This window comes from Lepisma saccharinum, chromosome 16, assembly GCF_977018435.1.
Source record: "Lepisma saccharinum chromosome 16, izLepSacc3.1, whole genome shotgun sequence".
Lineage (NCBI taxonomy): Eukaryota > Metazoa > Arthropoda > Insecta > Zygentoma > Lepismatidae > Lepisma > Lepisma saccharinum.
In genome coordinates, this window is record NC_139244.1 from 53311517 (window position 1) to 53337454 (window position 25938).

General features: G+C 37.6%; 1 protein-coding gene across 1 annotated transcript in view; it reads right to left on the reverse strand.

Moving 5' to 3' along the window:
- The window catches only part of LOC146000086 (uncharacterized), a 44493-nt gene extending 33795 nt beyond the window's left edge, over nucleotides 1-10698 (reverse strand). The window contains exons 1-2 of the mRNA XM_083137417.1: nucleotides 10550-10698; nucleotides 592-747 (exon numbers count right to left, since the gene is read on the reverse strand). Of these exons, the coding sequence (XP_082993543.1) occupies nucleotides 592-747; nucleotides 10550-10639 (246 nt within the window). The 5' untranslated portion in view covers nucleotides 10640-10698. The remainder of the gene's footprint in view (nucleotides 1-591; nucleotides 748-10549) is intronic.
- Nucleotides 10699-25938: the final 15240 nt, after the last annotated feature.

Here is a 25938-nt window from a genome sequence, read left to right on the forward strand (position 1 = left end):
GCATCCATATTGAATCTTTGTGATGTAGGAAAAACTTTTATATATTACCTTACTTTTGGTATATTAAAGATTCTAATATCACATCAGGGGGGGCCGAGAATATTTCTTTGAAAAGGGTACATTCTTTTTCAGACACCCTGTATATTTTTTAAAAACTTTATTAGAGCAGTTAAGAAAATTATGTACATCAAATTACAATCTAAAATTTTTGTGTCAATTGAAGGAAAAAAGTGCTAAATTTAAAATTATCTTCTCCTATTTTGACTCTAAAGAGTAATATATTTTATTTCTAAAGAACGCACCTCTATCCGAAATTAGGGTGTTTTGGAAACGTCAGTTTCTTTCAAGACTACTTTCGAATTTCGTAGAATATAAATGGTTATAAGTGAGAAGAAACATACATTATAAGTGTGATAGCCGGAGGGATAATGTTATTCGTAATATATTAAGTGTTACAGAATGTGCATTAATTAAGTTGAAAATTCATCCAAAAATTGTTCATATATTTTTTGAACGCCTGTACTATATTACTGTAGTTCCAGGTTTATCCGACACTTCTTGTTCAATAAGGTACAAAGTGCATTTACTTACCGTAATATTTTCGTTCAGTTCTATGTCAAGTTTCACACCTCCAGTTAATGTCCACATACAGCCTTTACCAGAAATCGAAAGCGACTCAAGGGTCATTTTCGGGTCATCACATTCGCATTCTTCTATTGCTTCCAGATGGAGTTTGATGTCCTTACACTGATGAATAAATATAATTTGAACTTATTCATTACTGATCTTAATTGTTGACGGGAAGTGATGCCCTCTCTCACACCCACAATTCAATGAAAAGTAAAGGAAAGAAAATTATGATGTAGAATGTTGTTGGATAAGAATAAAAATTGCAACTCTGATAGGGAGAACAATAATTTGATATATTGAACATAACTTTTGTAATTAAACATAATGAAAGTCGCTCCAGTGGCACATAGGAAATGAAAAGAAACAATAGTTAAGGAACTTATATTAGCCTTCAACACGTGATACTTTTGGTTCTGAAATAATACATTTATTATTTATTATTGTAATTAGAGCTCGGAAGTTGATGACCAAAACAATCTTTAAAAATGACCCATACAATAACCTTAAAATTCTTTAAAACTTGACACGTTCTTTAGTCAAAAGAACATGATTTAACTAAAAGAGCAAATAATAAATCACATGAAAGACTTGAAATCATTCGCGTGATGCCTCTCAGGGTATGGGGTAATATCTCTCTGTTAGGTCGTCAAATAAAAATCAAAGTTAAGTTTGCACTAAGAAAAAGGAAGTCTATTTTACTTCTTTGCAAACTAAATACTTATATGCCTAACATATAATCCATGTCACTCAAAGAAATTAAACTTATTTTAATTGAACTTGATCACTCTATTAAAAAACCGAGCCCGAACTTCCAAGTCAAGACAATTTCTTCTTCTTTTTTTTTGTCCCTGTCAGCATTATCTTGTCGACTTTGGACATCGTTATTGTTGTTTTTTTTAATTTTAATGTTTTCTTCTAAAGTTGGTAGTTAGTCTCACAAATTAATCGGAATCACAAATATATAACAATTATAAATAATTCACTTTTTTTGTCCATTTTGCTGTTTCTTAAAAATCACTTTATATTTCAAGTCTACATTTTCGAGAATGTGCATACAGTATCCATATTAATGAAGGGGATAAATCTGTTAAAATGGATGATAGTGATATTGGGAATGGAATTTTTAAACGTTGAAAACCTTTGTAGAGTATGATTTGTTGATCTGAATAGATTGGACATTCTAGAATTAAATGTTGAGCATCAGGATTATTATTGCCACATTTACAATTTTCTTGAGTTTTAATTTTTATTTTTGCTAAATGTGCTGGTGTACGTACGTGTCCTGTTCTTAATCTATTAATAAAACTATGACTTGCCGTGGGAGTATGTATGAATTGAACCAAGGGACTTTAGATTTAAATTCTGCAATCCATCCAAATGTGTTACCCACAAACTTAAATTGATCCTTGCACCATTCATTCCATTGTTCCATAAGTTTGATTTTTACTCGTGGTAATAAATCAGTATACATTAACCTATTGAAACTTATGAGTTGTAGATCTCTGGCCTGTTTAGCATATATGTCCACTCTATCATTTCCTACATTAATATTATGTGCTTTGACATAACTGAATTGTATATCAATGTTTCTTTTGCAAGCAAATTGAATTTGTTGAATAATTAAAATAATAAGATATGATTGGTGACATAATTTGGGATAGGATGTAGATAATGCTTGAAGAACACTCAGAGAATCTGTAAGGAGAAGAATTTTTTTAAAGTCTTCCGCTATTCCATATTGTAAGGCTTTGTATAGGGCGTAACTTTCCGCAGTAAAAATAGATGAATCTATAGGTAATATAAATTGTTGATAAATGTTTTTCTCTGGGATGTAATAGGCACATCCTACACTATTGTTATTCTTAGAACCATCGGTGTAAATCATTACATGCATTGGCCAGTTTTCTCTGTACAATGCATGTAAACCTAGATCTCTGAAGTGGATTGAACATTGAGTATATAATGGAATATCTAGTTGATAAATCAAAGGATGTAAGAGAGTGAAAGTATTAGATCGAAGTTCTGGAAATAAGTAATGACAGTATACAAGACAAGTCAAGACAATACACACCCGTAATTGCAATTATAACAGACCTTTCAAGATAAATATATATAGGTTAGTCACTATCCTGACATTATCAGTGATAAGTAAATTACAGAAATTAAGATTAAAGAACAATAAACATTTGTACAAGAGAAAAGATAACTAATAACAATAAATATTAGTGCAATGGGAAAGGACGTGTAAACGTACCTAAAAATAATTCCGCTCTGAAAATGAGACATTGATATTTTCATAAATTACAAGATACTCGATAAAACCCGTTGTTTGGTGGTTTAAACTACTGAGGCAAAGGGATAAAAGCAATTAAGTGCTAATGTAGTTTTCTTTATTTTTACTTCAAGGATACATAAAATATACCGCAAGGGTTTTTCTGTATAGAGTTTTTCTCCTTTCAAACTGGGCCTTCCACGATAGTCGACCAGCATCTGAAAATACGGTTGTGTTTCGCGTACATGAGTTTATATCATTTAAATATTGTGACTGATTTTACTTTAAATCCACGGTTTAAAGCGATAATAGAGGTCAGGAAGGAAACCTCAAAGTAGGTTTCACACAAAGTATTTTAAGTTATGTGGAGGAGAAATAAATTTATCACAATACCTTTTTTTCGTTAACCTTATTTTCGATTAATGGCTAACTTGCTAAAATGACCATGTCAGGATATAAGTTATGCTAAGAAATGCATTTAAAATTCACGAAACAACAGGGGAGGATAAGAAAAGCCTCAAAAATGAAGAAAAATTAAATAGAAGCGGGAAAAATACAGAAAAGTGACCCAAAAACAAAGATGGCCTAAAAATAGAAAAATAAAAATAATGTTTTCTCGTTCTAACAACGGAAACAAGCTAATATCAGGTTTAATATTGTTCTCAAGGCTGAAAAAAATATGATTTTTCATCAAATTCTAAGCCCTCGTATTAATATTGATAACACCATTAAGCCTTGTTTCCATGCTATAAAAACTAAACAAATATATGTAACATTACTTTTAGTTTATGTTTTATAATGAAATAAATTTCTGCCTTGGTCAACATATTTAGTTTTTAATATTGATATTTTGATCATAAAGGACACCTGTACTTTAAACTAAGGATCAACAAATTCCTGAACACAACGCGACTGCAGTTGCTGTAGCAGTGCGCACTGCTTTGCTCCGCCCACTACCTTTCTCTCCTTCTCTATCGTATGCTCGGCCTTGCTCCACAAATTCCCGACACAGAATATGGAATATTGTAATGGTAAGGCTATTCAGGGATATCAATATCGCATGAAGTTTTCCTTTTTTAATTTTACGACTCCTTCAGCTTGCCAAACTGCATTTCATAATTGTAATGGTTTCAAAGATATCACGACATTAAAAATGTTTCGATTGATGAACTTCAATTGTTTGATAGATTGTTGTCTCTTACGGCAAGAAGGACGGTTTGGTTAGTTTATGTTGTGTTTATGGACCCACTCAAATTTCCTTCTTATAGCTCTTGCAATCTATACAACAATAGTTGGCAACGACTAAGAACAGGAAGGGAGAACACAATAGTCTTAAGCCTTTATCGACTAGTCCTCTAATGTTCGGTTCGAGTGACACTTAAATCAGGGGTGCCCACAGGGGGTTTCATGACTCGTCTGCGTCATGGTAATTTTTTGGGGGGGACAACATTTTATACCAATTCTATATATCTTCACACAAAAATGGGGGATCGTATCGTTTGATTGACTTGTTACTGATTTTTAGTTTTGGTTATTATGTTCAGTTTTTCTACCTACCTGTGGGTGATCGCAGCGAAGGTTGAAATGATACACCACCTCTTATGCCTTTAGAATTGGTTTGGATGGATTGGGAGGGCGTGGTATTCGCATTAATACAAGGTTAGTCGAGCAGACAAACTGTGCAGAATAAGGTTCATTAACATTGAAACTGGAAATGTACGAAATTTCCCTAAGCTCCGGGAATCTCGAATTCTAAATGGTAGTCAGCCTAAGGTATCTAAAGTAAATATACATTGCTTAAATATGTCTGTATTATACAGTGATGCAGCTACAGGAGGGGCACCCTCCACCCTCCACCCCAACTTTCGACGGAAGTCAATTCTAGGGTGGCAACGGGGAACAAACACTGACGGCCAAGGGCACCTGCAGGGGGGCACAGATGAGCAATTACCCCTTCAAATTTTATGCAAATAAAAATTCATTTTGTAAAATTTTATTTCTTGCTTTGCTCGCATTATCTGCTTTTCTAGTTTTCGTCAAGTTCAGAGCTGTAGCTAGGGGCGGAGGGGAGTCGGCCATGGGCGCCGAATGAGAGAATGCCATGGCATCCAGTGAAATTATTTGCGCCCTATTAAATAAATATTGTTTTCAATTGCAAATCTAAAAATTTTCTTGCTCGCTTCGCTCACATTCTCCTTATTTTCTGGAATGAAATGTCTTTCAATAATATGTGTTGTATATTTGTATTGAATAAGCTTTCAATACGTACATAATTTAGTGTTAGCTTGTTGCATATCTATTTTCTATTTTATGTCGCTCCATGTTGCATATGTGTGAAACACAATGGCGGCGATCGGGTCCCAAAACTTAAGGGGTGGGGCAAGGTGCCAAAACTAGGTGGGCAAAGACAGTATATTTCCCTTTGTAGATAAGATTTAGCATAGTGCGGGGGAGGGGGGGGGGCAAAAGTGGCGAAAATTGAGGGCAACAGCCCCCCTCGCGCCCCCCTGGTAAAACATATGTTGTACATGAAAGTTACACATGTATCTTCGGAATGCATTTATCATTAATTTTGTGCCATTCAAAAATACAGTTTTTGTGCTTGATTTCCATTATTAACTAATGTGAAATTGACGGTGTTGAAAAAATATTTCAAATCGTTTGTTCAAAACAAATTCTTTAGCACAGACTTCTACCCCCTTTTTGCTTAATTTGTGAGGATAATAACGTCATTGATACTTCTACTACTACAGCTCACAATTACTGCATATAATTCTAGTGTCTAGCATACCACTCGGGGGGATGGGTTCCCATATGAATTTTTGGTAAGGTTGGGATGCCTAAAGATGGAAAATATTTGATAGCATGTCATAACTCTTTGCCTTCTCTGTGTTATGACTCCATTTCCAAGATACCTTGATGTAAATGGAAAGTTATTGATAATTTTTAATATTGTGACTTTTACTACCAGAAGTGAAAGTTTCAGTAATTTTGATATAAATTATTAATGTTGATGAAAATAATTACGATTATAACAATTACAACAATTAAAATTTATCAATATTTTAATAATTTAATTAACAATGTGGACGGGATTGAACACCATTACATTTTTCGTTCCACTGGCTATTTGCTCATAATTAATGTCAATATACCTGACTTGAGAACTGAAGTGCGCAGCTGTGAGAATGACACTAGCCATCCGAAGACAGTGAAAGAGTTCATGGATGAACCTGGGCAAGTGATTACAATGCCAGAATCGATGGCGTGGAGAGACACGGGAAAGATGGAAGCTGGACAGACGCAGTGAGAGAGAGAGAGAGAGTGTCTCAAAGTGTAATTTCCCGCCTGTAGATTCAGTTCCAAATGACGGGACATGGGTAACGAAGGCAAGGTCAAGGATATTTGTGAGCAACAACAGCAAAAGACAACGGGCACCAATTGTTAACAACCTGTTGAAACAGACGACAGAATGCAACGGAACTACAACATGCCCTTTTCACAGCAACAGGGTGCAGGTGTCATCTCAAACTATCTGCAATCGCCTTCACAATACCGTGAAGTTTTCAGTCAGTAGTAGAAACTTCGCTGAGGAACATCGTAATTGGCCACACCGAATGGAGTTGAGTGCTGCTCTCCGTTGAGTAGGGGGTTGTTTCCAGCCTGGCAATAGCCGTGCCTAATGTGGAGGGAATGTGAAATACACAGAAACCCTGCTTTTGTGTAAGAAACATTCTACAATGGAGGTGCTGGACTGATGGTATGGGATTGAATCAAAAGTGTGGGACGTTCGGACCTCCACGTTATCCAAAATTCCAGTTTGACGGCCCATGGATGACATCATCAGACCTCTTTCCATTGTGTTTGCAGATGCAATTGATGATCGTTCCCTTTTGTTTTCTGTTAGTGCAGATCATGGCAGAGGACAAAGGAATTGAGAGTATGTAGTGACCAGCGTGCTCACTTGACTTAAATCTCTTTGAGAATGTCTGGGATGCGCTGTTAAAAGTATTGCAGGTATGCCGATACCTCCCTCAACCCTTCTAGAGGTGAAGATTGCCCTAAGTGAAGAGTTTCAAGGATTCCCCCAATCTCTTCTCGATCACCTCATCCAGTCCATGCCACACAGATGTGCAGCTGTGTTGTCCATTCAAGATTACACACCATACCAGGGGCGAGCTGCTGCTATAACCATACCCGTTTCTGAGATATTATATTGCTGCACATTACTCTATCGTGATGCACATCATGTGAGCATTGGGCCAAACGACTGTAGGGTCTTTCTGTTACCTCTTCTAATCCATACTCTACCGTATCTTCTCTCTGAATGTTCTTTCAGTCCCATAAACATGGGATATATATATGGTTTTCGTGTAGTTATTTCTGTTCCTCTCTTGATCCCTCAGTTGTTTTGCGCAGCGTACTTTAAAATTTAGAGTCTTGCTAATAATTCACCCATTAAGATGTTTCATGGCCCAGAGAAAATGAATAATAAACCATGTCTAATATATCAAAGAAGAGGGCAGTGGACAGCAATGGGAAGTCAATTTATCAGACGAGGCACTATTTGGTCGAATTATTGTGAAAGGACATAATCAGAATCTTCAAATGGGCCTTCTCTTAGAATCTTTGTCATGGGTCTTAGCAACTCAGAAAGATATGTTATGAAAGACAAATAAATTATGCTTTAGAGACATACTTGCAGAAGAATGTTATCTCTTCTGATTGTATGGCTCTCATTCAGAGAGTGAAAGAGAAGGAGTAAAACTTTGGTGAGGTGGTTACATCTGCCTTCTCCATGTCTTTACGGGAAGGAAATAGGAGTCTAAGAATTGTCATAAAGTGAAGGAAATTGCTAAGTCACGTAATGAATAAAGCAACTCTCATTGTATTTCCTGTCAACGAGTGTAGGGAACCATAGCATTTTGTAAAACTTTTGAATAAAACACTTCTCGCAAACTGTGGCGATACATGATGCAAAATCTCATCTAAAGGGAACCCCAAAGTACCTTATCTCAACAGTACCCAAGTAGTGCTTGCCATATGCGCCAAAATCTCCAGTATATTATGTGAATGATTCGGGATGTCATCTATTCTGTGCAAATAAGGTGAGATAGCTTCCACCTTGGAAGAACTCCCTCAAGAAATATGCCTAACGTGCGAATTATCAAGGCACTATAAGCGAGAGATGTCTTCTGAATGATCCATGTACACATAGTCCAACTGGGAGAGGGTAACATTTAAATAACACGATGGAGCAGTGCAGCTAGTAATAGATTGGATGGAGTGGCAGCCAGCACCTCAACCTGTGTTAGATCTACTAGCTTGCAAATCCATTAGGAACTTCAAACTATCAACGTATGTGTTCTGTCTAGGTAACACCAAGTGCACTGACTAGCGCAGACTTCACTCATGTAATACAATGAGTAATGACACCTATTCAGAAGATGGTGATGAATTAAAATAATGAAATTTTATTTATGTTAAATTATAACATACGTGCGTATGTAAGATTTAATAACTCTTGTTATTGAAAATTTAAAATAAAAATTACACATTTAATCCATGTCAGTATATAAGGAATACCATAAGGTTTTATTATTATTATAAGGATTCTATTAATATTATTGCACTGAATAATTATAATTATTGCAAAATGATATTCAATGTAATCCGTTTGTTGAAATTAAATATATTTATTCAAATATTGTGATGAATGAATATGCTAGTTATAAAAATGTGAAAAACCATTATTTTTCGGCTATGGTTACTAATTCAATAATATTATATAAAAAGCAAAGAGTTATGAGATCCTATCACCCACTTTCCATCTCTAGGCATCCAAATCTTGCAAGAAAATCATATGAGAATCCATCCCTTTTGTTTGGTACCAATCGCCTAAATTGCAGCTTCTGGCTCATGGACTAATATTGTGAATATAATGTACAATTTATATAAACGTCTTTATCACATATGTGCAGCACGTAATATTTTTTTGTTCTTATACTGTAATAGCCTGTATGTATACCATAGCTTGTATTATATTTTCATGTATCTGAAGAAATCCATACCCATGCAAAATGGGTCAACGGATGAATAAAGATTATGATTATTTGTGATCGTAGCGCTAACTTACAAGTGATTAGTGTTAGTGTGAGTGCATATCAAGAAGAAGAATATCTGGCATATCCAAACAAAATAGCTGGAAATAAAGCCGTAGTTAGTCAATGTGAGTATACACAGCAAGTATTTTGTTTATTATTTGGAATATCTATAATTGTCTAGTAATAATCTCGTCTTAATTCACGTATTGAGTAGGATCTTGTAAACCTTTGGGAGCCGAGAATCAGAGTTATATTGAGTAAATTTAAAAAAATTAACAAATGTTCGTAAGCACTATAATGAAACTTGTAAAATTCATAAAAGAAGCTTTTCTTCGTTGGAAGTTGACATGTTTAGCGTATCGAGCTGCTGCATCTGTGAAAAGAAATATTACACTGATTTCCAAGATTCGTTTACAATAGTGATGTTAGTCTGATACATGCAACGTAAAATGTGTCACTTACCACTTTAATGTGAAATCACCCTTCCTAAGACCCGGATATTTATGTACTCAAAACATGCGAAATGTGTACATAAATATGTTGCAAAAAATCACTAAAGTATAAAAATATGTACGTGTATTGGCATATGTAATATTGTTTTTCGTAGCCTTATGTAATGTTTTTCAATCCTGTGCCATCTTTTCATTTTTTACTTCAAGCGAATTCAGTAAGAATCAGTTACGTCAATGTTGACCTGCTGTCACTAATCCTGGAATTAACAAAGGTTTATAGACCAGAAACCTTTCAGCAGTTGTGAACAAGTTGCACACGGAGATTTGATTTTCATGGCTTGTAACAAAATGAAGTGAAAATAAGGTGATAGATTTGTCACATTCAGTAAAAAATTGCAAATGGTTTAGTAAAATCATAGATTTTCCAACAGATATATCTGCATTACGTAATGGAAACTTGAAGAATTGTTCAATTACCTAATTTAATGTATAAACGGAAAACATGTAATGTGAATATACTTAACGCGAAATTCAGGTATTTCCTTTCTAACGGTGTAATTTGCCGACAATTATATTTTTCCTTGGCTACATACAAAGGAGAAAATATACAATTACGTATAATTGTGTACACTATTGGTAACCAACTAACTACTGGTTATCTATGACAATATTAAGGAGGAAAGCAAATGACACTTCTGAGTAATAATTTTACTCACTAGAGTCTTGTGTTTCTATAAGTTCTTGTTATGCACAGATAGACTAATCCGCACTTGATCTACAGGTTAATGCAGGATTCGAATCACTATGTGCCTCCACCGGGTATCGAAACAGTGACCCCTTGATTAGAAGGCGACGACGTTACCACTACGCCATCAACTAAAAAATAACTTATACCAATGCATCTTAGCTTAATAAAAGAAACTTTTACGGCATTCCAGTGGAACTCCTTAGACCTCCACCCCCTGTAGAATCACACACAAGATATATCCATACATTAACCAGGACTAAAATCTGAAATCTCTGACAATTTCCTCACAGATGTCAGAGGAGAAATTGAAACAATGAAAAAATGCAATGGAATAGTTAGTTACCTCAGCAAGAAACACATCCTCAACTGCCAAGACATTTGATTTTATGAAAAGCAGTGAAAAAACTGAAAGAGTGATCTTGTTGAAAATCATATTGCTGTGAGAGAACTCTATCAACTGTTCTCTAGTCAATGTTGTGGAATTTCGAAACATTCATGGGAGAATGTTTGCCAGTAAATATTGTTATGTGTAACAAAAGAGGTATATAAATAGTATAAGTATTGCGTTTTGGACTGGGAGAGCATTGTTATTGTTCACAATGTTAACATTCGCAACATCCAGGAAATGGCTGTTGTGTTTTTCTAAGGCTTATATTTCCTATGCTGCTCGGTTTTCAATTACACACACACGCAAGCGAGCAATCAACTGAAGGTCATGGAAATAGGAACCTGAGCAGAATTGTGCTGGTGCTGACAATAGGTATTATATTATGCAATAATCTAGACATCATCTGTTTTAAAGTGACCTTAAATAATAAGATATACTATATAATTACTGTGTATTTCCCACCTTCCTCAGCAGTAGATGATCATATGTATTTCTATAATTTGTTCGGAAACAATGAAAAATTACAAGTTAACAATATTATTATTATTCGTGATTTCAATTTACCATATATCGTAGATTGAAGTTATAATCTGCAGACAGGAAGAGCTTCATAAAGAGCTTTAGATAATTTTTTGAATCTCTATGATTTGCATTCTAATAATAACATAAAAAATAAAAACAATAGAACATTTGATCTGATTTTAACTAATCTGTGGGATTGTGTTTTAGTCAATACGGACGAAATACCTCTTGTAAAAGAAGATATGCATCATCCGGCATTATTTCCAAGTGTGAATTATACAAAAACATAGACACAAAACTTCAAGAACTAATCCAGTTGTAATGTTAAATTTTGAAAATGCAAATTTCAGCCGAATATATGAATTGTTTCGAGACACATAAATGGGAACCTATTAGGAGTATGAATAATGTAATTGACGCTATAGAATATTTCAATGTTCAAGTTAACTCGGTTTTGAATTCTACAGTACCAACAAAGAGGATCCATTCAAATAGTAAATACCTTCCCTGGTTTACCCGAGAAATTATGGATATGTTAAGACTTAAAGAGTGCTACAGGAAATTAATGGAATAAGATAATGATTGCAGAATAAAATATAAAGATAATCGTAAAAGAGTACACTTATAAATAGAGCATACAACATTTATCTAAGGGAAACCGAGGAGAGTATATATTTTATACGGTTATACTGATTATCAAAGTGCATATGAATAACTGAGAAAGTTGAACTACAAGTATCTAATCCACTTTCAATTAACAGAATTACTGAAAAGGAATAATGGGATGCGATAAAACAATTTATACCAAAAAATATCGGTGGGTCAGATGGAATTCCTCCCTTTATAATCGAAGCTTGTGCGGAGGAATTCAATACACCTTTATATCTGATATATAATTTAATAATAAAGACGCACAATTTTCCTAAGTTATGAAAATTTACAAGAGTCTGTCCTATTTTAAAACTAACTAACTAACTAACTCCCTACCCTTCTTAAACCCGAAGGTTTACGGCTGCAGCAACACAGGACTTCCATCTTTCCCTATCTTGAGCAAGATCTATATATTCTTTTCCATCCCTACCGATTTCCTTTAGGTCCATCTCAACGTTGTCCCTCCATCTTCGTCTTGGCCTTCCTACAGGTCTCTTACCATCAGGTTTCCCAACAAGAATCCTGTAAACTCCTCTTTCCTCTCCCATTCTTGCCACATCACATGGTAAGTCTTCTTGATTTAATTATTCTAATAATATCTGGACATGAATACAATTTATGTAGTTCTAAATTATGTAACCTTCTCCACTCACCTGTCTCCTCATCCCTTTTAGGTCCAAAGATTTTCCTAAGGATCTTATTTTCAAATACACTCGATTTATGTTCCTCTTTCAATGTAAGGTACCAAGTTTCACATCCATATAATATTACAGGCAAATATACTGTTTTGTATATTTTAACTTTTAGTTTCTTAGATATTAAACGAGAAGACAAAAGTTCATGCATTTCCTGAATTTAGCCTACTTTTTATTTCCTCTTTAATATCATTTTCATTTGTTAATATTACTCCTAAGTATTTGAATTTGGAAACTGGTTCAAACGAGTTGTTATCAATAATTAGATTTTGATTATTACCTAACACTTGGTTTCGGCCTGTAAGCATATATTTAGTTTTCTCTTTGTTAACTTCCAAACCTATCTCTTTAGCAGTTTAAAAAAATATTTTAGCATTATTCTTAATTGTATTCACATCATCCCCCAGTAAGTCTACATCATCTGCATATGCTAACAACTGAGTCACACCTTTTAATTTTAGTCCTTCTTTAGTTTCTTTTACCTTCCTTACAGCATATTCTAATGCAAAATTAAAGAGCAATGGAGATAATGTATCTCCTTGTTTTAACCCATCATGAAATGTAAATTTGTCAGACATATTAATACCCACACGAATTTTACTTTCTGTTTCACTGGTGCATATTTTTATCATACTAACAAGCTTCTTAGGTATTCCAAACTCTACTAATATATTATATAATTTATCTCTTTTGACCGAATCATATGCTTTTTTTGAAATCAATGAATAGCTGATAGACATTTTGATTATATTCAGACTTTTTTTCAAGTGTCTGTCTGATGAGAAAAATTTGATCTGTAGTTGATCTGTTACGTTTAAATCCACATTGATAATCACCTATAATTTCATTAGCATATGGGGTTAGTCTTGTTAAAAGAATGTTAGACAATATTTTGTATGTTGTTGAGAGTAGATAAATTCCACGGTAATTACTGCAGTTCATTTTATCACCTTTTTTAAACACAGGAACAATTATGGATTCTTTCCACTGTTGAGGGATTTCTTCTTTATTCCATATTAAACAAATGAATTTATGAATTTGACATGTTAATGAATTTTCACCATATTTAATTAACTCAGCTGGTATTAAATCAATGCCAGGTGCTTTGTTATTCTTTAGCCTTTTAATAACATCTTTAACTTCAGTCAAGTTAGGTTCTGGAACTAAAGGTTCTTCTGTGTGGACTTCATTTACTTCTGATTTATCTCCTACATGAACATTTAAAAGGTCATTAAAGTAGTTCTTCCACCTATTTAGAATATCGCTTGGTTCAGTTAGAAAATCACCGTCTTTATCTTTTATCAAGTTTACTTTAGGTTGCCACCCCTTTCTAAACTCATTTACACCTTTATATAAATCTCTGATATTTTTATTTTTGCTGTTTGTTTCAATTTCGTTAATTTTGCTTTTCAAGTAATCTCTTTTTTACTTCTAAACGTGCGGTTAACTTCTCGCTTTATTCTATTATAATTGTTTAGATTTGTATCATCAGATTTATTTAACCACCTAAGTCTAGCCTGATTTCTTATTTCTATTAGATTATGACATTCATTATCAAACAATGGCTTACTTTTTCTTGGTTTGTGGTATCCTATACTTTCTTTAGCTGCTGATTCTATTGCATTACGTATGTGCTCCCAACTCTTATTTACGTTTGTTTCATTTATATTTTCATCATCATTTAAATTTTGCAAAACATCAAATCTATTTGACAGTTTAATTTGGTAATCTTTCTTAATTCTTTCATCAGTAAACTTTCCGGTATCAAATTTTATAACTTTTAGATTGTGTTGCTTATGATTCATTACTGAGAGTCTTTCTCTTAATTTAGCAATTACTAAATAATGGTTACTGGCACAGTCAGCACCTCTATGTGTACGAACGTCAATTATACTAGTATGCCTTCTCTTATCAATGAGAATATGATCTATCTGATTATGAGTTTTACCATCTGGAGAAGACCAGGTATATTTATGGATATCTTTATGTTTAAAAGTGGTACTTTTCACAATTAAATTCTTTGAGGTTGCAAAAGTAATGCCAATCTGTACATTACAGTCACCTAACAGAATTTTCATATCATACTGAGAAAATTTATCAAAGACCTGTTCTAACTCTGTATAAAATCATCTTTAGTATTATCATCTTTATCTTCCGTTGGTGCATGTATGTTTATTAAAATAATTTTACACCACCTACCCTGTAAAACTGCATATGATATCCTATCATTAATAAAGTCTACTGTTTTAAGAGCCGAGATAATTCTGTTATTTATGAAAAAGCCTGTTCCAAAATTATGATATTCAGTACCATCATAGAAAAAAGTATAATTTTTATTTTTTACAATTCCCTTCTCCTGGCCACCTAACGTCCTGGACAGCTACTACATCTAATTTAAACTTAACTATCTCATTAACTGTTCACTGAAATGCCACAGGCCGGTAAATACTTAGAACATTCCAGGTGCCTAATTTAATATTCTTATTCCTAATGTAGATCTTATCCTTATTCCAGGGACGTCCCAAAGTTGTCCCCACCCGGAGATCCGAACGGGGGACTATTTTACCTCCGGAATATTTTACCTTGGGAACATCCATTGCCTTATATTGCTGTTTCTTGACATATTTTATTACAGTGCAGAGTTGTCAGCTCTACCCCTAACCCCCAATATGAATGGAGGAACTACTACACAAGACAAACACAAACACATTAGACAGCACAATTACTACACAAGATGAACACAAACACATTAGACAGCACAACTACTACACAAGACACACACAAACACATCATAACTGTAACACAATATAAACACAAACACACCACAACTACTACACAATATAAACATAAACAAACTTCACATCACAACTACTACACAAGACAAACAAATAAAAGATGAATATGAACTCAATATATCTACTTGGTTTAAAATGATATTGAACTGATTAAGTAGCTTATGGAATAATGAGTGTTGTATGAGTGAGTGTGGAGCAGTTTGGTTTTGACATTCTTTGGTTGAATGGGGTCTTGAACAGTATCCGCATTTATCTCGGTTTGGACATGTAGCAGTAGTGTGCTTGTTATACTGTTGGCATTTTTCGCCAAGCAATGGAAGAGGTTGTTGAGAAGGGGATGGTTCTACTTTGTGTCTGCGTCTGTATATGTATGCTCCACTGTGTAGTAATGTGTCTACAGCATTTTGTGAGTCTGTTAGGACCCGCACCATGTATGTGGGTCCGTTGTTATTGCGAATGCGGATACATTTGCGGATTTGTACACCTTTGCATTCCAGTTCCTCAAAGATCTCTTTGTCTGTTAGGCTAGGTTCTACACCTCTGATGACACCTGATAGTAGTGGGGATTTATGTGGTGGTGGTGTTTGTTCTTGAGTGGAAGCATTCAGTGTTTGGATGTTTGCTTTGGCTCCATAAATTTCAAAAGAAGCTTTGTTTCTAATTAGTTTTGCAAAGTCTGGATCTGGTGATTTCAATATGATGCCATTACGGGTGAACAGTATTTGTGAAATTTGTGCCCTTGGCACATATTTAGATGTTTATTGGAATACATGTTTTGCTGTATTGTATTTGGTGTCGTAGTTGGTGAGCAGGAAGTTATATAAGCTGGTACCATGTTGTTTGGAAACTAGTTGGTTTGCATGAGCTGTATTTGCTGCATCTCGTTTAATTGGTGATCGAGATCGTTGACGTTGAGGTAATCCTTAATAGGAATTACGACGTCGGTGTTTGGTGGAGTAGCTGGACGTTTGCATTAGATCATTGGGACTTCGTGAATCGAGCATCGTCTCGGAGTTTGGACCGTCCGTCCGTTTAGTACCTCCGGTGAAGGTTTTCACCCCTTCTCGCTGTCGTAACAGCGTTGCAGGAAGACCATGATGCATATCAGAAGACCACAACTGTGAGTTGTTATATGATCCAATGGAACAAACGAAAATCCTGTGTGAAAGCGCACAAACTCAAACCAACCGACAACTCAATCCAATGAAGCAATTCCAAACTAATTGTAGAGCCCAAGACAACCAAGAAGAGGAAGGATTAAGGTAATAAGGGAAAACGGTTTCAAAAATTAGTGTATGTCGTATATCTGCTCCACTCAACGTGCTCAACCAAAACAAGGTTCCTCGCAACCACCTAACCACCGTATAGGCACCGTTTTTCCGTTCCAAACTTACGGCTTCCACCTGGATTAATTGGCAAACGATGCGTGACACAAAATAGACCGACTTACGAATACCTTTACCTTGATCTGTGCGGGACACTTACCTTCTACTTATATAGTCCAGAATCAAAGGGTTGTTCATGGGAGATTCACTTTTATTCACTGCACTACATTTTCTTCTTTAATTTGTAGCTTTGATGTTCACATATCTTTCGAAGAGTGTTAAAGCACAATTTTTCACTTTGATTACGATCAAACGTACCATTATTTGTTGTACAAAAACTTATGTTTCTTGTACATATTTTGACGGGACCATCTAGCGGCCGGTGTAGAAAACTCAGTATAAAGTAAGTATATTCTGAGCTTTTTTTTTTTCAGAATATTAGGATACACGGCAACATAAAGACTAGCTTCGAGTAATTATCTATATACACGAGTTTCAATTTTCGACAAAAGATTTTCATACTACACTTGACGAAACTGGACAATTGTTATTTCAAATTCGAAAGCACGCTCACGCACATACAGGGTGATTCTAAAGGTATAGTACAAACGAAAACCACAGATACCTCCCATGAAATAGAGACGAAAGATCCCCTTCCACTTTGCCGAGAGATGCCACCGTGAGAAGCTAGACAACGACAAAAACGTGTGAAAATGAACTTCACACCTCTGTGAAGTACCAGTGAAGATAGAAAGGCGGAACAAACGAAGTCAAAAGGAACACCAAAGTCGCCCATCCGAAAAAGACTAGGCGGCAGCTGCGCAACGCATGCGCATGGGGTTCCACAAAGGAAATAGGAGTGTCCAGCAAGACAAGTGAAGGGAAAGGGTAGCGATCGACAACGGTAGGGACAAAAGAAGCAATGAAGCATGAAGTAACAATTGCACAGCGGGAAACAAACACATGCAGCGCGTGGGGAATCCCCAAACACAGTGGGGAGACACCGCAGCAAGAACAAAGCACGGTTCAACAAAAGAGAAAGAGGACCGGACGGGGAATGGTACCTGTCAAGGAGACAACAAATGCGGGACGAAGGATTCCCCGTAGCAGCACCGAGGGGATGTCACACAGAGGTCGTGCGCCAGCAGGACAAACACAGCAACTACGGGCACAGGATGTTTATTGCCACGCAAAGGTGCACTTACAGATAGGAATAGTACGTAGTACGTAGTCGTACCCCGAACTGACGTTGTTACAAAAGTTGCTCAAATTGACGACCACCACATTCAATGCAGGCATTGCAGCGTCGCAGGAAATTCTGGCGAACCCTATCAAAAATCCCTGGCATGGTACACACCTCGGCCGATGCTGCAAGTATCCGCGCTACCAATGTTTCCTTATCAGTCACCGGGGTCTCGTAGACGAGTGTTTTCACATGGCCACACAAGAAGAAATCCATTGGTTTGAGGTCAGGGGACGGGGCCCTCACTGCCGATCCAGCGCTGTGGGTAGGTACGGTGCAAAAAGGGGTTCTCACTGTGCCATCAAAATGTGCAGGCGCTCCATCCAATTGAAACCACATACGATGTCGCACGTTGAGGGGTACATCTTCTAGCAGCTCTGGAAGGACTGATGCAAGAAAGGTGCGATAGAGGCGGCCATTTAAACGTGGTGGCAGCAGGTATGGACCGATAATCTGTTCATCGATGATACCTGCCCAGATATTCACTGCAAACTGGGTCTGATGGTGCACCTCGACTGCTGCATGTGGATTTTCATAATCCCACACATGGCTGTGTCGGCAATTTAAGATGCCCTCACGGGTGAATGTTGCCTCGTCCGTGAAAAGCACATGGCGCAAATAACGGGGATCGTCGGTACAAAACTGCAACAGTCGTTGACAGAATTCCACACGTCGTGGGTAATCCCCAGCCTGCAACGCGTGGACTCGCTGTGGATGATAGGGATACTGCAGATTATTATGAAGGACACGCCACACTGTCGACTGTGATACTCCCACTGCACGTGCAATGCTACGGGTGCTAGTGGACGGTGTGTCGTCCACGCGAGCAAGTACGTCCTCCTCGACCGCCGCGGTGCGCACATGTCTTGGGTGACCGGCATGATGGCCTGCACGTAACACATCCGATTCACCAAGGGTACGGTGCACGTTCGAAAACAACCTCCTGTCGGGTTGTTGCCTCTCCGGATACCGTCCGCGATAAAGGCGTGCAACTGCTCGGCCATTGCCATCTGCAAGGCCGTAGACAAAATGCATGTCCCTCAGTTCTACAAATGTGTAGCGTTCCATGGTACGGTGAGGATAGTGCCAATTATGGAATATTGTACTGCAGTGTACAGGTGGCTAACACACACACACTGCCCGACCCTGTGGCCGAGTGGTTATAACATCGCGCTGCGACGCCAAGGGTCCCGGGTTCAAATCCCGGTCGGGCTTGGTTGTTTGTTAATGTCCATTCATCAATTTCATCATTTCATCACTCATCCCCATCTTCGCAAATTAGCCAAGAGGCACAAAACGCGAAGTAAAATAAACTAAATCAAACAATCAAACAAACAAACACACACACACTGGTCACAACGGCTTCGAAACAACGTACTCAATTGTCGTACGTCAAGCACACTACCACCGCACCGGCTCTTACACTGACACGCTCCCTGACGCTGCACTTCCAATCAGCCCACACGTCCGCACGGCGCTGTGGTACAATCAGCTGACGTTCCTGAGCCACCCGTGCTTGTGCTCTTCACCACCTGACCACTGCCGTCAGGTGGGGCCATGTACTCTGGGGCCTTGTCATCGTGGAACACATGTAACGTCCTTCATTCTTGCCCCATTCACCCACAACACGTACTTCGTCCGTCTTGCTCGAGCCGACGGGGAGCACTACGTACGATCGTGTGGTGTTTGTGTACACCAATGTGGGGTAACCCAGCAGTTGAACAGACGTGCATACCCCCACGTAGCTTCATTACACGATTGTCCCACGCAGTTTATCTGTCCAGCCTTGCTCGGCCCGGTCTCACACCCACGCGGCAGTGTGCGGCTGCGGTGGTATGAGGTCACGCTTAGTTTCGGATCGGAAGGCTGCGGCAGAGGAGGGACTCGAGTTGTTCGGCTGGGGTTGCGCTCGGAAGCAAGCAGCCGCGTCAGGTCTGGGAAAGGTGGACCTGGTGATCGGGATGGAAACATTCCGACCTCGTCCATTAGTGTCGTCCACCGTACGGAGTGGTGGGGTCCGTACGACACTCCAGCAGCCTTTCGCCCGCTCCCACCCAGCGATGTGCCTCCGGCTTCATTTCTAAGAGGCTGATTGGGCCCCATCACGACGTTTGTTACAACGTCAGTACGGGGTACATGGTCCTATCTGTACGTGCACCTTTCATTAGCAATAATCTCCTGTGCCCGTAGTTGCTGTGTTTGTCCTGCTGGCGCACGACCTCTGTGCGACATCCCCTCGGTGCTACTACGGGGAATCCCTCGCCCCGCATTTGTTGTTTCCTTGGCAGGTACCATTCCCCGTCCGGTCCTCTTTCTCTTTTGTTGCACCGTGCTTTGTTCTTGCTGCGGTGTCTCCCCACTGTGTTTTGGGTACTCCCCTTGCGCTGCACCGCCAGCGCCGCCATTTCTGCCCCAAACCATGTACGCGTCTGTTGCCTGTCGAGTGTCTTTTCTCCCTACCGTTGTCGATCGCTACCCTTTCCCTTCACTTGTCTTGCGGGACACTCCTATTTCCTTTGTGGAACCCCATGCGCATGCGTTGCGCAGCTGCCGCCTAGTCTTTTTCGAATGGGCGACTTTGGTGTTCCTTTTGACTTCGTTTGTTCCGCCTTTCTATCTTCACTGGTACTGGCTGTACAGAAGTGTGAAGTTCATTTTCACACGTTTTTGTCGTTGTCTAGCTTCTCACGGTGGCATCTCTCGGCAAAGTGGAAGGGGAACTTTCGTCTCTAATTCATGGGAGGTATCTGTGGTTTTCGTTTGTACTATACCTTTAGAATCACCCTGTATAGTAAATTTTACCAAACGTTTTGTTTCTATTTACTTTCGTATGTATCATTTTGTTTACGAATAGCATATTTTGTCTGACCAAATTTTTTGGTATTCTTAAACAAAATTATTTAGTAATTACAAGCAACATTTGGTTATCAGAAACAAAAAGCATAACCAAATAGCTCAACCAAACTTTTTTGGTAATTCCAAATAAAGCAGTTTTTTCTGTGTAAAGGTGTATTCACTCCAACGGATATGACTTCAATGATTAAAATGTAAGACTATTTTTCATTGTTAACCATTTGCTTTCTATTAAAAAGGCCGAGGAATAATTTGTGCACCTAATATGCTTAGCCAGCTGCAAGTCTCTAAACCAGTCTGCTATGGAACGTTTCCCGGGTGACGTACCTATCGTGGCAGTGGAGCTGTTCATCTGAACGGTTTGGTTTGAGTTGGTGTTTTAAGTCCACTTTATGCACAGTAAGGCTAATCGGGACTAGACCTACAGTTTAAAGTGGTATCCGAATCACTTGTGCCTCCACCGGGTATCGAACCCGGGACCCCTTGATTACAAGGCAATGACTCTACCACTGCGCCATGGGGGTGGCCTTCATCTGAATAGGTTCCATTCAGGAGACGCATCGAGCACTGCACTGAGAAGCATCAAACGCCAGAGAATATGCCTCCGCCGGCATGAAGACTTCTGTTTCTGCAAGCTGCTATTTGCTCACTATTGTCTTGACTCACTGTATCATGTAGTGACGTTCTGGCACGGGTGGACCCTAATTGGATCGTCGTCCCAGTGTCGCTGCGTGTCTTGAATAGAATCCATTCGGATGAACGCGTCCGCTGCCATGCTTCGTGTATGAACAGGTGAACGTTCCACGGCAGACTGATTTCGAGACTTGCAGCTGCCTAAGCAATAGCGTTGTCAAACTCCCGATAAGAAAAATTGATGTTTGATCTGTGAAGTTTTGCTAAATGCTGATAAATTTTGATACGATCTACATAATAATAATAATAATAATAATAATAATAATTAGTTATTACTATTATTGATAATTATAGTAATAGTAATTTCATGTAATTATTTTTCCAGTGATTGTAAATTTAAGATATTTTACTTTCCGAGTTGAGATCAACATTGATCTAGTGAAAGTTTGAGATGATTCGTCGACTTCAGAGCGGAACATTTGTTTAACTTCACAACATTCTACTGAATTCTTGCCGTGAAATTTTCCTGGCGAGGTACACTTGGAAGAATAAAGAAAATATGAAGAGAAGAGGGTGTGATTGGGAAACCATGTCCCTGGACCTGAAATAAGATCTGGATATAATTTTATTTTTAATTTCTCAAATTATCGTCTTTTGAAATGAATTTCTCCCTCCCAGAGAAGCATGTTTGAACATTGTGCTAGATTGTCCCATTATGCAAACACAGAATGCTATGCCAACGAAGCTCAAATTGTGCTATGTTTAGCATCCTTATGCTAGGGTTGACATACTGCTAAGCGTGGGACAATTCTGCTCGTGCGGAGCTCCGTTCCGAAAGGGTTGCCAACTGGTACGTATTGGTAGAGTGTGTGTGCACCATCCCTTACTATAATTTCTATGACAACAATAGAGCTAATTATAAGCAGCTGAACCTTACGTGACTGGTATGGCAGGTAATTTATGTACGCTGCTTTTAAACTCTTAGGTGCTATTCTATTATTTGATTGTAATACTGGACTTTTCCAGTCCTTCTTTAAAGCGTTATAGATTCATTTTCACTCAATTTCTAGATCTAATAAAAACATCGATTGAGTTACAATGTAACAGAATAAAATGCAGGCAGCTGAGAAAAACGCATGCAATCCATTCCATATAGGTACGTTAAATATTGCATAATATATTTCTGGCGAACTGTCATTATAAGCAACTTTAAACGTTGTATGTAAATGCATTAAAAAACAGAAGTAACATGTACTTTTAGAACAGAAAATTTGCAAAAAGCCTTTGTTTGAACATTTCTGAAATTTCTCTGGGAAACCTTAGCCTCGAATTAAAGTGAGCTTCCATCTTTCGATTATAAGATTTTGTTAATTTCATTTTCAATTATGAGAAATGGTTATACGTAAGGAAAAAGTAAAAATGACATGTTATTGTCAGTAAGGAATATATTTCGAGGTTGATTCTGTTTGAGGTTATGTCCAAGAAAACTAAACTGTTCTTTAAAATCCAAGAATGTGGACATTTCTTGAAAATGTTGTAAGAAAAACAAAACCTGATATTATTTGATATTCTGGTGCTAATGAAGAAGTATTTGTAAGAGATTCCACAAAGGTTTTAATGTCAAGTATCTAACTTTGATCCCAACTTGTGCAATATGACTGTACTGTTCTACGGAGGAAATGAAGTAGCTTTGTAACTCAGTAACTTTGACGTATGTTCTGATATGGTCAACTGTATCAAGTTATTCAATCATGAAGAAGTAGGATGCGTTGGAAATTATGTCCAACTCCACCACTTCTATGTCCAACTTCCATTACAATAACGTCCAATTATTGTGAAGGTTGAACATTTTTTGTTGACCATGACGTTTATGAAAGATTTGAAAGGCAAAATACCAGTAACTTTCCTTTCCTATCCTGTAATTTATAGTATTATTCGTACTCCCAAACAAGAAAAGAATATTGCACGCAAAACCCTTGAAAATATAACTTCGCGCTATCAAATGGTATTTCCATACATAATCTTCACAGGAATGCTGCGATGTTGTTTATCTTTTTTATTTCCCGGAAAAGCTATATAATGTTTCTAACCTTGCAATTTACCAACAACATATCACAAAGTAGATCTGAATCGTCTCCATATTATTACTGAATGACCATCATGTGCATGAGAAGTGATAAAAACTTTGCCAAAATATCACATTTGAATTAGGGAAAATCTCTCGTGACAGCAATTGAAAGGACAACTGTAGGGGTAACGTACTGACGACATGCAACAGAGTTCATTTACGACAGTTGAGGCACAGATCTGACAGTAGAGATTTATTTGCAATGTCAGGTGTATCTGAAACATCTCTACCTTGAATATAATTTGGATATCTTTGCTTACAAGGGGTAACAATCAATCATACTATCAAGGAGGCCACGTCCGGTGTGCAAGCTATTTACTACCGTTTCGCCGAATTATCCAGAGACAAATACCTCACCTAAGCAAAATTTTCGGCAAATTAGGTTTTCCGTTTGCCGAACGGAAATTTCCTAAAAGTGAAGTGAACGATAATTTAGTAGAAGTCAGAAGGAGAAAATCTGTTATTATTTTACATCTTATCTTTCGCAGCTTCTCTACCATTTATTGGCTAATCGCAACAATGAGGATGAATGATGACTCGATGAAATTGATAAAAGGACAGTCATAAAGATACCATGGGGGGCTGGATTCATATTATTATTATTACTATTATATCTTTCTGTTTTTACTTTACTTTTGGAAAATCGCAACGATGAGGATTAGTGAATGATAAAATTCAGGAAGGAACACGCATAAACAATCATACCCAGGTCGGGACTCCAACCCGGGAATTTCGGCAGCGAGATCAAAAGCCGACTTTTACCACGCTCGGGCACAACGGCGGCCAATTATTATTAGTGATATTGTCTCAAGTAGTGTATTTTTCCACCATATTCTTTCATACAATCATGAAACGGATGAAAATTAAAATGTTAAAATACCTGCCTACTTTTTTTTAAGCTTGCAATATGAATAAGAATTGTGTGAAATGTGTGTGTAGTGGCAGGCAAAAGAGAATACAAAGATCGAATAGAGAGGCAACACTGTCACTGTTCTGTACTGCAGAGACAAACCGGCTCGTCGAGTGGGCGGGACACTGTGGGTTCGAGCGAGCTGCTGTTGCTACTGCAAAGAGAACACTCACAGACAACTGAATGACGCTTCGTTTAAAATCTAGTGAATCGAGAAAGGATTTGTTGAGGAAGTGAATTGAAATATAAACGCCGGAATTTGGTCCAAGCCTATAATGGTTACTCGCAATAAGATCTGATCAATATTTGCATGTGGAATTCCGTAATGAAAGAGGCAACAGGCCGCACTCCACACCCTTAGCATGGTAACACTAATAAATCATCTCATTATATGCGTTCGGTTATGCCCATAGTCATGTTTAATATATTACTTTCAAACATAAAGAATATCATGGACTCACTCAGAGGCAGAATTCAATTTTACGCTTTACTTTCCTGAAGCTCGTATTGTAGCAATATAATCATTCCGCTCCATTTCCGTATTCTCAATTGAACTCGCACAATTTTTTCCAGAAGTTGAGCCCCAGCTCCCTTCTCCCACCTTAAAAATTCTTGGGCGAAAGGCTACAAACTATACTAAAACTGAATTACAGACAATACTTTACGACTCAAAGTGACGTGACCTAGAAAGTAGTGAAAAATCACTGGTGCAAAATTCAACGTAATGATGATAAAATGAAGGTAGGAAAATGGATGTGCTAGAAAGTTTACATACATACACACACATAGTTAGTTCCGTGTAGAAGACATTTCTTCACATTTTTCTCACCTTGGCTTCCTTGAGTTCACGAAACTGTAAAGCCATGAACGCGTCAACCCCCTATAATCACTGAGTCCCAGGTTTGATTCCTGGTAGAGACACAACTGCCTAGTGGTTCGGATCTCACTTTCAACTGTAGGTCCCACTTCGGGTAGCCTTTCTGAGCATGGAATGGAATTAAAACAAAATTAGAACAAGGTAATCCATCACAACACACGCTCAGAGGACGTTGAACTTAATGACTGACAATTTTTTTTATACACATCGAAGTTTCAGCGAAGCTGGTATAAGGTTTATTTGCCATGCCAAATAGTGTGACTTTTCATTCTCGTGCGTGGTGCGTTCTATATGAAGTGCACGCAAGTTATCCAAAAAAATTCAAATGTGAGGGTGAGTCGAGATATATTTCATTCAATAAGACTCTTCACTTCAAACATATTTTGCTCTATAGCCATCGATTTCGAATGGGCATCTAAGACTGGTTGCTTAGCAGAATCACGGACTGTCATTGTTCCAATCACACTACAGACATAGCAAAAATTGTTCGCCTGAAAATGAGAGAAGAGGTGATCTCTTGAAATGTCTCGAAATATATAGACAGAATATATGGTCAATCAAAAAGAAAAACAATGGATAATATTCAATTAAGTAGAAAGGCTGTTAGACCAGGTGTTCATTCAGAGAGCAGAAGGGTTATTTTAACGAAATCCTGTTTCCCTGCTGGCTGCCTCGGAGAAGAAGGCTTTGTGAAGTTGTCGTTTCTTGGCAG